The 15,355-nt window shown below is 35.3% G+C and overlaps 1 protein-coding gene across 5 annotated transcripts in view; it reads right to left on the bottom strand.

The window, feature by feature from the left end:
- HERC2 (HECT and RLD domain containing E3 ubiquitin protein ligase 2) overlaps positions 1-15,355 on the bottom strand; it is a 229,202-nt gene that overhangs the window by 153,279 nt on the left and 60,568 nt on the right. For all 5 annotated transcript variants that reach the window (XM_072614576.1, XM_072614573.1, XM_072614575.1 and 2 more), the window contains 7 exons: positions 14,604-14,714; positions 13,804-13,975; positions 6,750-6,923; positions 3,084-3,272; positions 2,240-2,391; positions 1,093-1,250; positions 787-900 (listed from right to left, as the gene is read on the bottom strand). In XM_072614576.1, the coding sequence (XP_072470677.1) occupies positions 787-900; positions 1,093-1,250; positions 2,240-2,391; positions 3,084-3,272; positions 6,750-6,923; positions 13,804-13,975; positions 14,604-14,714 (1,070 nt within the window). The remainder of the gene's footprint in view (positions 1-786; positions 901-1,092; positions 1,251-2,239; positions 2,392-3,083; positions 3,273-6,749; positions 6,924-13,803; positions 13,976-14,603; positions 14,715-15,355) is intronic.

Here is a 15,355-nt window from a genome sequence, read left to right as displayed (position 1 = left end):
GTAAATCTTGGGAGTCCTAAAAATCACAGATGTTAAACCATCATTAAATATTGATTTCCCACTTCACTCAAATTAGAAATGGCATCAGTCTTCTTATTCCTTCCAAAAATTAAAACGTTAGAAATATGCACATACTTTTCTGTCACTCTTAACATGTGTAAAAAGAAAATTAAATCCCACTAAGTATTTTTAAATATAAATATTTCTAAATATATATGCTATTAGAATAATCAAACTAAGATAATCGTTAAGTAAAAATTATTCTATTTCAAGTTATTATAGCTAATCTAATATTTACCTTCAGGACAAAGAATTAAAAGCAGATGACTGGTGCAGAAGGTATGTGGTTAAAAAAATGCTGGATTTGGAGGCAGAGAATCTAGGTTCGAATTCCAGCTCTGCCACTAGAAAGTGTGACCTTTGACAATCACAACCTCTGGGCCTCAGTTTTCTCATCTACAAAATAAGGAGACTTGGCCCAGCTGACTTCTGTGATCTTCTCCAGTACCCTAAATCTATGACTCTATGATTCCAGTAGGCCATTAACACTTCCTATCTCTGGACAAGTTATTTAGGTTCTTCACTTATATGAGAGAACTAAAACTCCATTTGACTTAAGACAGGAAGAGGAACGAAATGACCTGAGGAGAACAATTCAAAATCCAAGATCTACAATTTTAAGGTCATAAAGAAAGCCTACTCTTTTCAAACTGAAATTCAAAGTCCTTTTAAAAGAATGCCTTGGTTAAGAAGCTCTCATTGGGAGAAAATTCATTTTTCACTTACCATTCTCAGTCACTGCAAGAGTCTGAGCATCCCCACTCCCACAAGAGACATCAATAACTTTCAGTCCTTTAAGTCCAGTTACAAGCATTGGAATTGTCTGATCTTCACTTGAGCCTTCAAAATAGAAAGTTCTGTCACATCAATCGATCAGCAAGTATTTATAAAATGCCTCTTTTGTGCTAAGCACTTCAGATATCAATGTAAAAGTGAAAAGTACTCTACCTTAACGTACTCTTACTGAGGTCAAACAAATTTTACCAAAAAATAGCTGTCATTTAATAATTTTATGTTAAAATAAAAACATACCATGTCCCAGCCTGCCATAGTTTCCTCGACCCCAAGTATATAACTCTCCTTCAGCAGTAATGGCTGCACTATAAGTACTTCCGCATGCAATATGAACTACATGTTTCCCAGCTTGCTTTCCTGAGAGAGCAGATATCATCTTGGGCTCTTCTAGAGGCCTAGGGAGACACAGAGAGAACAAGAGAACTTCAAAAAAGTTAATATATTATTTAAAGGTATCTGGGAAATGACAATGTAAAGCACTTGTTGAGAAAAATAATGATTATCTATAATAATATTAATAATCACAGACATGAAATTACTTTTAAAATTGTTTTATGAAAATATAACATTTTCAGAACTATCCATAATATGACTTCTAATTTGTTTCACATAATCCAAAGGGTTATGCAAATATGAATATAATTTTAATTTTGTGCATGCAAATCACAGAATAACAATTATTTCAGAATAGAAAGGACTCTTCAACAAATTTTCAACCAACTGTCTAGTTTAAACATATCTCTGTTTGTAATCAAAATGTTACCCAGAAAAATTGTGAATAGAATCTGGACTATACTCTCAAAAACATCCTTTAAAGAACTCAACTAGGTTTTAAATAAACTTTTTTGGAAATTGTTCTAAAATATAAATGTTGAGTGTAGTTAATCTACTGTCATCCACCCCAAAAGACTTTTCCCAATAACCCACACTGACCTGAACCTTTTCTGATCTCCTAAAGCATTTTGAACAATAATACTTTGTACTATCACTTAACTGAAGTTTGCATGTCTTTTTCCCCTCAACTACATGGGAAGTTCCTAGAAGGCAAGGATCGAGTCATATTTCTTGTTATTAAAATATTTATTAACTACAAAGTACAAAGTGCTATGAAAATCTTAAAGAATGAGGATATTCTCAAGTAAGAATATCTTCCTCAGTGCTTAATAAAGCATTACTCACAGCAAATTCTCAACAAAAAAAAAATACTTGAACACTACATTCTTAGTCATAGGCCATTAAGTCATATTCACAATTAAACTATTTCATAATTAAGATTAAGTGCAAAAGATGTTTTTTCTACTGTAACATTTTAGCTAGTCTAATCTGAAAAAGACTATTACAAAAACTGTTTATTGCCTCCTAAGAAAACAGTGATAATACGTACACTGTATCACCATGACCTAACCGTCCACCATCTCCACATCCCCAAGAAAAGACCTCTCCAGTGGCTGCCAAAGCCAAGTAATGATGACCATCTGAATGTGCAGCAATTTTCACAATATTTCTAGAGGCAAGACCTTGAACTAGTTGTGGTCCCTGAAGAGGATTTAAAAAAAACAAGTCACAAGAGAAACCTGTAAAATAACTTAAAATACAACCCACTAATACAAATAACAACAAATCCCAACTTACTAAAAGCCCTGAATGTCTGAAGTAAGGTTCTTTAGTTCCTCAGTTCCAATGCTGCCCAATTTCTAAACTATGACTTGGAGTTTTCAACATGCTCTACTATGAACATCAGATTTGAACTTCTAAAATACAGAAACTTTTGTAGTGAGGGAAATATATTAAACAATTTGTAAGGAGTTCTATAAAGTATACTATACGTATGAAAAAATCTAGAAGACCATCACATTTCAAGAATATCCTGTCATTCTGGACTATTTTAAGTCATCTTTTTATTTTTATTTTTTTTTTTTTTTTGCAAAATACCATTTATGCCTTATCAACGCATTTGCATAGAAAGTTTAATATAATAGGGAGAAACTAATTCCACAGTAAACAAACAAAATGATGTAGTAAAACAAAAAAAGATGAAAATGAGAACTATAGTGACAACTCAATGATATGGCATGAAATCTGAAAGAGGGGACTCATGACAAAACAAATCAAACTACTGAAGTTCGGAAAATGAAGAAATCTAAGAGAAGTTTCATCTTTATATCACAAGTACAAATCTAGATTAAGTAAAGAAAAAGGTTTAGAACAGTGGGAAAGAAAACACCTACCAGTGTGTCACTGTTATAAGCCTGCATGTAAACTCGCCCATTCCGAGATAAAATTAGGAAACGCTTTTCTGCACAGGCAATCTGTGTGACCCCCAGATTTGCAAGTCCTTCACATTGAATTGGGCCAATCACATTAGCATAGTATTTCCATCCTATTAAGCCCCAACCTATCACTTCTTGTAAAGATCCCTGAAAGACAATTCAATTCAATAAACATTTATTAATAAACTACAATGTACCAAGGATAAATATTTTTGTTGCATTTCTGAAGCAATATATATTCAGATGCTTATTTTAATGAATTTAGGACAATATAGCAATATCAAAATCAAATCATCTTGAGGGAAAATTGTAATAAGCATTACTCATAAACTCATATGCAGATGAAAAGAAAGTTGATTATAATATAAGCACAATGATACTGCTAACACTAAAAATATAAGCTACAGCTGATAATATATACATTAAAACTTAGATCTGTCTCCTTTTTAAATACGGACTGTCCAATAACAAATTCCTCAAAATCGACTCAGTTATAGTTTCAAAATTGAATCGCTGTTCTAAAGGCTTTTTTAAGTGCTTTACATTAAAGCACTGTGCAATTAAAAAGTCTTAAAAAATCTCTACTTTGCTCTAAAAGGAACTGAGCTCTCATTTTTCCTCACTCCTTCAAATCATTCAACAAACATTTTAAAAGGTCCTACTCTGTTGGGCTGGAAAAGGTACAAACTTTAGGTAAGATATGGTTCTCTGCCTTACAAAACATACAGTATATTAAGGAGAGAAATAAGAACAAGACAGTCAATGAAAAGTAAGTTATGTTTCTTCTACTCAGGAGGCACATGCAGGTATGCTGTCCTCACCACTCCCCATCCTTCCAGTAGTGGTATTGTTTCTAGTGATGTGCATGTTCTCTTAAGTAGAAAGCAAGGCGTTAGAAGCCAAGGACAATTTTGTTTGTGTCTCTGGAGCTTTAGGACCTAGCACAGAGTGCCTTGTGCCCTGAAGGCACTTATTAACTGTTTAATGAAGAGATTTTTTTAAAGGATAATCTCCCTTAGGAGATAACTAGGAACAATGACTACTACCCTGGAACTTCAGAACATAAGGAGCGTAAATATGATCAAGAAAATCAGCAAAGGGCACCTTCATGTCAGAGTACATAACCAGGAAGGCCAAACAAATGAAGAACTACACATTTAAACACCAGAGACATTCAGAAACTCTCAGAAAGATATTATTACTCAGCAAGACCAACTTTTCACCTCGAAAAGAACTGAAGGAAATCTGTTTGACATTAGATACTGACAATCATGAGGCTACCTTGAACAATCTAGAGAGAGAAAATATTAGCTTCCTAATCATGACCCTCTAAACAGGGACAATGAGAAAAACTGTGAGACAATTTGTTAGCCAGGAAATTTCTCTATATGAATTCGTTCCCATTGTCAGCGCAAAATGAAAAGTTAGATAGCTAATCATCACCATCAAACTCAGCCAGATCATTTCTGGCAAAGAGTTAGCATCAAGAGAGAGTAGGAGGCAGGAACAGAACCTTTGCAAGATTGTACTTGGGACAAATGGCAAAAGACATGCGAACTAAAGGTGAAGACATGCAAATTAAACATTTAAGTAGCTAAAGATAGAAACTGAGGCAGTCTATAGAAGCAGACATTAAATAATTTGAATAACCTGCGCTAGATTTTGCCTCAAAACAATATGGTTTCAAAACAAAATTTTAAACAATACTTATACTAAAACTCAAAGTTATAAGCTGATTTAACTTGGCTATCCAAATGTTGCATGCAACTGATTTGTTGTCAATTTGCTCTAAGAACACCAAAATAGCTCACAAATGATGGAAATTAGGGTCTTAGACTACAGAAAGCAGAGCTGATGCGTGGCCATTTTATAAAAACAAAGTACTGATTTATCTAGTCTAATGTCATATCTCAAAAGCAACACTAAGGACACATGTGGTGTTAAATAAATGATTCATCTATCTACAGTTTTACTTATGCACATTTGTATGTACACATGTATTTTGTTTGTGTATATGTACTGCTTGGCCATCCCAGCACAGCCCCCACGTTTCATCAGCTGAAATTTGTCATTTTTCTCATCCTTACAAAAGGGATACCACCTAGGATACCCACCACAAAGGACTATCATGAGATTCATATTAGATAATATGTGTGAAGCACTCTGCAAATCGTAAAGTTTCTAAAGGTGTTCGCTATTATTATTCTCAAATCAAAAAGCAGAAAAAAGGGCAAGTTCCAAGGCTCCTCAAGAAGAGGTTAAGAAGCATCAGGCTACCTGGGCAGGGCTGCTAATTACCAGAGGCCACAGGAAGGATGCAGGGTCAAGAAAAGAAGTAGCCATACAAAGAAGGAGGCGTGAGCAACTAAAGGAACTCTGGCTAAATCCAACCAATATCAGAGTCCAATACTACAAGGTCAGAGAAGATTGGAATTCAGCAGAGTCCAAGCCAATTTGCAGCCCTGGGCTTCTTGAAGGTGAGTGTGCTTTTTTATGCCTAGATATAAGGCAGAAAATACTACCTTCCACCTTCTTCTAAATTAAATTGAGCTAGACACTATACTGCCACAGGGAGTAATACTCAATGGTCCATTCTAAGAAGTGGGAAGCAGTTTAAGGATTTTCAAGACCTTATGTAAAAAACAACTGCTCTCTATTCTCTTCTGATTAAATAGTCTAGTCTTTATAGTTTATTGCTGAATTTGGAGTTATCCCAAGTTTGACAGGTTCAATCACATGGTTATTCTTAAGAAATGAGCAGCAGATGTTGGTTGTCAATAGCATAAGCTATTGAAAAAAAAAAAAACACAGGAAAACTGGCACAAGGTAGGGAAGAGAATACAGCACTGGCAGTCATTTCCTGAAAGGACTTCAGTAGATTAGGGACAGGTATAATCTAGGATAAGATGAACAAGGAATAACCTATTACTCAGAAAGGTAAATTAGAAAGTTGAATAGGAGTTTACAAGGGCACTGAAAGTAAAGCAGGGTGATTTCTTTTGTCTGTTTCCTCACTTTTACATGTAGGGAACCTGGAATCTGTAAAAGGGATCTATTCATAACAATCTAACCCAGGGCTTCTTAAACTGAGTTACAAAGAAGTGCTGAAGAGGTGACAAGTGAAAAAACTTTAAGAAGCCCTGATCTAATGTAAGATGAACAGTGAAACTGTGGAAGGAACCTTTCATTCAAAAAATGGACTAGCCATATGACCTTGCCCAAGGCATTTTATCTCTTCTATACCTAAGTTTTCTCATCTATAAAATGGTGATAACATCACAAGGTTATAAAGACTGCATTTTGCAACTAAAATGTGCCATGTGGATTGTCATCATTTTTAATAATTTGTGAAACAGCCTGTTAAAAATAGTTTTCCTAAGCACCATTTATCATAAGATGCTGTCTGTAAATAGTAACAGAGTTCACAACAGAATACCAAAAATAGTCAATACTTCCAAGTATATAGTTGATAAATTTGCTTATGCTAACTGAAAAGTTTAAAAAGTAATTTTTTTCATAACAGGAGCACCAAAAGAAAGTATAGCATTATTAACTTCAGTTACAAAGGAAGCATTTGAAATTCCTAATATAAAAGTAGGTAGAGAATTTCATTTCGGTAAATACCTTATGAGATGTAGGAGAACTACACTGAGGAGGCATGCAGGGAGTAGCCAGACGATCTAAATGTGCCATGATCACTACTGCAGTTTGACGCAAATCAATAGCTAATTCATTGTCTTGTGGTAAAGTAAGGTACCTCAGAAAACTTTCATTGGGACTCAGAGGACCAGACAGCATCTAAAGGAAAACGGGAAAAAACTATATTAATCATTTCAAAAACAGTTAAAGAAAACAAAAATACTAATAAGTATCTAACATATTTTATTTATATTTTGGCATGGAGGTAGAAGCCAAACTTGGCCAATCTACCTATTTTAGTCATCCCAAAGAGCAATATTAATCACATGCCTGAATGGACTCTGCACAGATCATAAAAAACATTAGAACAGCCAACTGCTCAAATTGACTGTTATACAATCTGAGAATTTTTCACAAAAAGATTCAGCATATGAATGGAGGTATCAAGATATTTGCATTTTTCACCTCAATTTAAAGAAACTATCATATATTTCCTATTTTCATACTTATAATTTTTCTATAAACAAGTGAAGAACCCTATTAGCTTACAAATTATCAAATGTTAATATGTAGCTGGACTAGAAACTAACTACAAAATCATAATATTATATGTTTTAAGTAAAAAAATTACATAAGTAAAAATGTTTCAAAGGTTTTTTAACATGAGTCTATAAAGTGTATCCTTTCTCATCTAACGCCAGGTACAAATCCAGAAGTTAAGAAGTTGGGTCCTCTCTAGAAACAATATAAAGGAGAAAAAAGATTAATGCTGATCTTCTAAGCTTAAACACTTTCAAAATAAGCTGAATGGAGGGGAGAGTGTGGGGGACCCAAGCATTGCAGATAAGACGACTAATAAAATTTTTGATTTTCCTGGGGAGCAAGGGGATTGCTGTTGTGTTTTTTTTAACTTGACAAGTCACATGACATCAATTCAGACAAAAACAATGTTACTTTTCTTTTGATTTAGAAATTTTACAACTTAAACTATTTTATGATTAATTTCATACAGCCCAATGAATATCTCAGACAGTTGTCACATTATACTTTTTTAACTAGTTAACTTATCACTGATTCTGCAAACTAACTGGGGAGAAGATAAAAATATATCAATCAACCATTATTTATTAAATGTCTACTATGTACCAGCACTATGCCTAAACAATAGGAATATAATTTTATAATTGCATTGTATGTCATTATAATCAATGAAATAAGGCTGCTCTCAAAACAATTTTCTGTTTCAAAAAGAAACAATATATGAGTATATACAAAATAACAGAAAAGAATAAATAAAAAGTAATTAAATACAAATTAGCCTGCAAGGGAAGCAGTAACAATTGAGTCAATTAGAAAGGGCTAAATCCAGAAGGTAATATTTAATCTGAGCCTTGAAGGAAGAAAGGGACTGTATGAGTTGGAATGAGGGAATGTGGGAAGATAGTACAAAGACACAGAGAACTTAAAAGAGAATGCTGTTTGTGAGGAACACACAGACGGCTGGTTTTGCTGGACTATAATGGGTGAGAAATGTAATAACGTTAAATGAGGCTGGGAAGATAGCATGGGGGCTAAACTGGGGAGTGCTAGGAAAATTAAAGAGAAGAATCTGTATTTGTTACTAGAGGCAACAGGAAACTGATGCATTTTACTAAGATGGTCAGATCTACACTTATAAAAAAACATTTTGAAAAAAGTATGAAGGATAGGAGGGACAGAGCCAAGATGGCAGAGTAGAAGGACTAACCTGTCCTAGCTTTCCCCCCATAACTTATAAAATTCCTGTAAAAAATGACTAAACAAATTCTAGAGCAGAAGAAGTCAAAAAATGACAGAGTGAAACATTTCCAGCCCAAGACAGCCTGGAAGGTAGACAGAAAGGGTCTATCACACTGGGCTCTGAGCAGAGTACAGCCCAGCATGGGCCAAGGACAGCACTGAAGCTGGTTTCAGGGCATGGAATCACAGAGAGCAGCTGCAGTGCCCAGATTTCTCAACCAACAAATGCCAGAGGCAGCTTCAAAGGTCAATAAGAAAGCTCTTTCACCTGGGTGAGAGGGGAGCAAGGTCCAGTCCCAGCCCTGGGAATGGCAGGCACTTCAGCAGCAGCATCCACTTTTGGAACCCGCTGCGTAAAGACCCTGGGGGAATCAAGCAGCTGATCTGCGTCTCAGTCCTGAGTGGTGGTCCTCAGGTGAGGAAGCATGCTGGAGCTAATGGTGGCTGTGGAGAGGGAACTGTACTAGCAGTTCCAGGGCAGAAAAGAGTGTTTGTGGTTGCTCACATACCAGAGTGCAGGCCAGCAGAGGAGTAAACTCTCCCTTGATTGTGCCACCTTGGAGGAACTGAGAACTTACAGGTCCCTAGAGATATCTCAGAGAACGGTTGCACAAAACCTCTGAAGTCTAGGGTAGTCTACCCTCCACTTGACAAAGGACTCAAAAGTCAAGTAACTGGCTGGAAAAAATGCCAAAAAAAGGGGGAAAAAGATAAGACTATAGAAGGTTACTTTCTTGGTGAAAAGATATTTTCTTCCATCCTTTAGGATGAGGAAGAACAAAGCATACCCATCAGAGGAAGACCACAAAGTCAAGGCTTCCACATCCAAAACCTCCAAAAAATATATATGCAATGATCTAAGGCCATGGGAGAGCTCAAAAAGGATTTTGAAAATCAAGTAAGACACGTGGAGGAAAAATTGGAAAGGGAAAGGAGAGCAATGCAAGAAAATCATGAAAAATGAGTCAACAGCTTGTTAAAGGAGACCCAAAAAATGCTGAAGAAAATAACAACTTTAAAAATAGACTGAACCAAATGGCAAAAAGAGGTTCAAAAAGCTAATGAGGAGAAGAATGTTTTAAAAAGCAGAATTGGTCAAATGCAACAGAAGGTTCAAAAGCTCACTGAAGAAAATAATTCTTTAAAAATTAGAACAGAGCAGTTGGAAGTTAATGATTTTATGAGAAACCAAGAAATTATTAAAAAAAAAAAAAAACAAAAGAATGAAAAAACAGAAGACAACATGAAATATCTCACTGGAAAAACAAATGACCTGGAAAACAGACCCAGGAGAGAGAATTTAAAAACTGGTCCAGCTGAAAACCAAGATCACAAAAAAGAGCCAACTTTCATCTTCAGCCAAGAAATTATCAAGGAAAACTGGCCCTGATATTCTAAAATCACAGGGTAAAACAGAAATGGAAAGAATTCACTGATCACCTCCTGAGAGAGATCCCAAAAGGAAAACTCCTAGGAATATTGTAGCCAGATTCAAGAGTTCCCAGGTCAAGGAGAAAATATTACAGGCAGCCAGAAAGAAAAATTCAAGTATTGGGGAAATACAATCAGGATAACACAGGATTTAGCAGCTTCTACATTAAGGGATCGAAGGGCTTGGAATATGATATTCCAGAAGTCAAAGGAACTAGGACTAAAACCAAGAATCACCTACCCAGCAAAACTGAGTATAATACTTCATGAGAAAAAATGGTCTTTCAAAGAAACAGAGAATTTTCAAGCATTCTTGATGAAAAGACCAGAGCTGAAAAGAAAATCTGACCTCCAAACACAAGAATCAAGAGAAGTATGAAAGGGTAAACAGCAAAGAGAAATCATAAGGGACTTACTAAAGTTGAACTGTTTACATTCCTACACGGAAAGACAATATTTGTAACTCTTGAAACTTTTTTCAGAATCTGGGTAGTTGGGATTACACACGCACACACACACACACACACACACACACACACACAGCATAGGGTGAACTGAATAGGATGGGATCATATCTTAGAAAAATGAAATTAAGCAGTAAGAGAGAAATATATTAGGAGGAGAAAGGGAGAAATGGAATGGAGCAGGTTATCTCTCATAAAAGAGGCAAATAAAAGACTTTTTAGTGGAGGAAAAAAGAGGGGAGGTAAGAGAAAAAAACATGAAGCTTACTCTCATCACATTCGACTAAAGGAAGGAATAAAAATGCACACTCATTTTGGTATGAACACCTATCTTACAATACAGGGAAGTGGGGGAGAAGGGGATCAGCAGGGTGGGGGCGATGATAGAAGGGAGGGCAGTGGGAGGAGGGAGCAATTTGAAGTCAACACTCTTGGGGAGGGACAGGATCAAAAGAGAGAACAGAAGCAATGGGGGCAGGATAGGATGGAGGGAAATATAGTTAGTCTTACACAACACAATTATTATGGAAGTCATTTGCAAAACTACACAGATAGGGTCTATATTGAATTGCTTGCCTTCCCAAAGGGAATGCGTGGGGAGGGAGGGATGAAGAGAAGTTGGAACTCAAAGTTTTAGGAACAACTGTTGAGTATTGTTGTTGCAACTAGGAAATAGAAATACAGATAATGGGGTATAGAAAGTTATCTTGTCCTACAGGACAAAAGAGAAGATGGGGATAAGGGAAGGGAGGGATGTTAGAAGACAGGGCAGATTGGTGATAGGGGCAATTAGAATCCTCGGTGTTTTGGGGTGGGGGGAGGGGAGAAATGGGGAGAAAATTCGGAACCCAAAATTTTGTGGAAATGAATGTTGAAAAGTTAAATAAATTAATTAATTAAAAAAAGAAAAAAAAAGAAATTAAAGAATATCTTGGCCAGATGAGGTCATAGTGTTAAGACAGAATTATATTTAGCTGAACCTGTGAGTTTTATGAATATTTGGTTAGCTAGTATAATTATAAAACCCAATTGTAAGCCCATCCCCATGGATTTTGCTCTTATCCTGAGAGTTTTACTTGAAACAGGAGAATTCTAGTTGTTCCAATTTATTTGAAAGATATTTGTGGAGAAATTCGTTGGGATATTATGAAGACTTGGGCATTTTGGGATACTCTATGATGCCAGTAAGAATTGTGGATAAAATTCTTAGCATGGAGTCAGAAGAGCTAAGTTTAAGTATGTGTTTGTTACTTTCTACCTTTCCAACACTGATCAAATCGCATAACCTCAAAAAAAAAAAAAAACTGAAAACAAATAAAATAATTAAAAAAAAATGTTCACAGTAGGTGACTCCCCTTCCTTTCTTCCCTCTCTGTTCCAAACCCTCTAGAATATGGCTCCTGACCTAAATTCTCAGATGAAGCCGCTCTCTCCAGTTACCAATGATCCCATAAATGTCAAGGCTGATATTTTTAAGCATCATCCCCCCTGACCTCTGAAGGCTTTAACACCATTTATCCTCTCCTCCTGGATACTCTTCCCTCCATGGGTTTTCATGACACTTCTCACATGGTTCTCCCCCACCTGCCTGACAATTTGCTTCTTAGTACTGGTTTGCCATCCATATCATACCCCATAACTTCAGGTATTTCCTAAACTGTCCTGTGCACTCTTCTAATCTCTCTCTAAACTCTGACTGCATCAGCTCTGACAGTTCATCAACATGTCTATGAAAATGCTTTTCAGATCTCAATACCCTGTCCTAATCTCTCTTCCAAGCTCCAGACACACATTTTTAACTACCTACTAGACCAATAAGATCTCAAATTCAAAATCTTTCCCCAAAACCTACCCATCCTCCAAAACTTCATTATTTCCATCAAGAATATTACCAGCCTTTCAGTCACCCAGGTTCACTACCACAGCATTATCTTTGACTCCACAAAATCTCTTGCTCATTACTCACACAACCACCACTCTAGCTTAGGTCCTCATCTCCTCTCACCTATACTACCACAATAGCTTCCTAATTAGGCTCCCTCTCTGAAACCTCCACAAAGCTGTCAAAGTGATTTTTCTTAAACAATAATCTCATCATGTTACATCTTTACTTAATCCAGTCCAATAAACATTTATTAAGATACTATGACGTGTCACGCATAATGCTAAGTATTAAGAGATACAATTAGTAAAAAGAAAGACTGTCCCTGCTTCCAAGGAGCTTACAACCTGAAGCAGGGAAACAATACACAAAAGGAGTAGGGCAAGGGAGAACGGGCCACTGGGGGATATCTTCTTCTGTGGAGTTGAAACCAAGCAGAGCAACAGATACACAGTGGAGTGAGCCCAAAAGTCCAGTTTCTGTCCTCAATAAAGGAAAGCATTTGGAGAAATTTGGTACTCTACCCTCTAGCCCTGAAATCAGAGGGTAGAAGAGGGGGGGGAGGTTGTGTCATGACTGACTTTTATAGCTTTTATAGCCCATCAGAATTTGATCACAGTCTACCTTTCCCAAATTATCACATTCTAATCCTGTTCCCACACTCTATGGTCCAGACAAAGTAGCCTCCCTCGGTCCTGCCAAACAACACTCCAACTCCTCTCCACAACTTTTTGCTGACAGTATCTCCACATGCAATGGGCTCCCACCTCACTTTCACCTCTTGTACACCATTATGTCCTTCAAATCTCTGTTCAAAGGCAACGTGCTTTCTACATGAAGTCTTTTCTGATCTCCCTAGATGCTCAAAAGAAATATAACCCTTTTATTTTGTACAGACTTTGTATCAGATTATATACAAAATATTTCCCAACAGAATATGAACTCCTTTAGAGCAGGAAATGTTTTATTTTTATCTCAGTGTTTAAAAGTGCCTTGTACACAATAAGTATATAATAAATGCTTATTGATGGATTAAGCTTTCTTAAATGTTCACAGTCAGCAACTCCTAGGCAATTAACAAGTATTCAGTATGGTATTTTCAAAATCATTAATTCTGTTTTAAAAGTTTACTAAATTAGATGACAAGAAGATTAATAAAACCAAGTATCAAAGGCCTATTTAGCTTTCTCTACATTAAAAAATACTTTCTCAACTGAGAGAAGTGAGTTTCAAATTATACAAGATGAAACAAGCCTTTTGCAACCAGACTTTGTTGCAATCACCAGATAATATGGGCAATATTTACAATGCTGACTCCAAAGTTATTTCACCTTTTTAATTCATAAGTCAAAAATTCCAAGAAATGAACTTAATTTACTTACTTACAGGCTTATGAACTTAGCCAGGATCCATAAACATCTTTAATTATTTTAAATCATACAAATCATCATTAAGACACAAAGTTTACAATGATTACACTTACCTGAATCTCATCTTCAGTATTAGGCATATCTTTATTACAGATTATACTCTGAAACCTTTGTAACAAAGGGAGAAGTGGTGCACTAGTTCCTTGGGCAGATCGTTCATTATCTGTTTCCCTCGTCCCACTGTCCCACAATTGAAGTAATAACATAATGGCAGATAACATTTGGCTAAAAGAAAAAAACATGTAGTCACCAATCAAGTATCAAATAGTTATCTGAATTCTTTGAATGTCCTATGAAGCAAATAGTTAAACTTTTATAGCTTAATAGTTAAAATTTTACATATAAATATTAATAGTTAAAAAGTATGAAGATTCTGTATTTCAAAACCAACAAGATTACCACCTGAAAAAAATTTTAATGAAAATCAGAAATGAGCAAAATATGGCTTCACAAAGCAATGTCAGACTTTCCATTTATCCAAAAAGAGAAAAAGAAAGATTCAAGCATCAAATTGTTAAAATGCACTCATTCTTCAAGGAATTTCTGTTCCCTCAACTTACTGGAATATTTAAAACATCATAAGGAAATAAAAAAGGAAAATAGAGAAGCTTCTTACATGCCAAAAAAAGTGAAGACCACAAGTGGACTACATAAACATATTTAGTTTAGTATTTTAAAAGGTTATCTACAAAGCCCCTTTCATTGCCAAATATGGTACAACTGCTAATACAAAAGAAAGGGAAAGAAAAGCATTCCTGAATTATTCATTAAATATTCATCTTCTAATAAATATAAGATTAATTTAAAATCTTTAAAGATAGAGATGTTAAAGAAAGATTACTGCATTCCTCACCTTAAGGTACCTCTCTGAACAGCCAACTCTAACAATATAGCAAGTGCTAAGTGCTGGTCTTGTAAAGGAATGTTTCCTGGCCCTTTGGTACTTGGAGTTCCATGAACATCACTATTCCAAAAGCAAAAGGAATTGATTCAGAAAAACTTTACAGAAAAAGAAAAGATATGCACATTTATTATGAAATGAGTTCCAAAAAAATCCTACCACTAACTGAATGTTCTCCAATAAAATAAATTTACAGTGGCATACTAAGATTACTGAAGTTTCCAATAGTGACCTTTCAAAACAATGAACTTGCTATCAATATTTTCAGAGAAATTCAGAGAACTCATATTTCATGTTTACAAATAAAGGTCAAAGAAGTATTTTTTATCTCTACTATTTAAAGACAAGCATTCTAAAGCTGGGCTTTATTTGAATTAACTCAACTTTTAAAAGGTATGCTCAAAGTTTCTGAAGCATAAACTCTCTTATAAATCTATTACAAATCAAATACAGTATCTTTAACAAGTTACTGTACATAATATGAATAGAAATATTTAGTTTTCTTTTCACTTTTAAAGAAATATAAAGTTTCTATGATTTCCCTACATTACTAAACAACAATCAATTCCTTGCACTCGTCTAAGAATTAAAAGGCAAAATGCCTAAGGTTATTTTCATTTCAGAGTTGAGAATAATTTCTTAGACATTACTTTTAACATAATTTGTAAGTAATTATTTTTAAGTTACTATTAAATATCGTGATG

The sequence above is a fragment of the Notamacropus eugenii genome, chromosome 5 (assembly GCF_028372415.1).
Source record: "Notamacropus eugenii isolate mMacEug1 chromosome 5, mMacEug1.pri_v2, whole genome shotgun sequence".
NCBI lineage: Eukaryota > Metazoa > Chordata > Mammalia > Diprotodontia > Macropodidae > Notamacropus > Notamacropus eugenii.
Note: the sequence above shows the minus strand (reverse complement) of the source record. Positions and strands in the feature narration are given on the sequence as shown.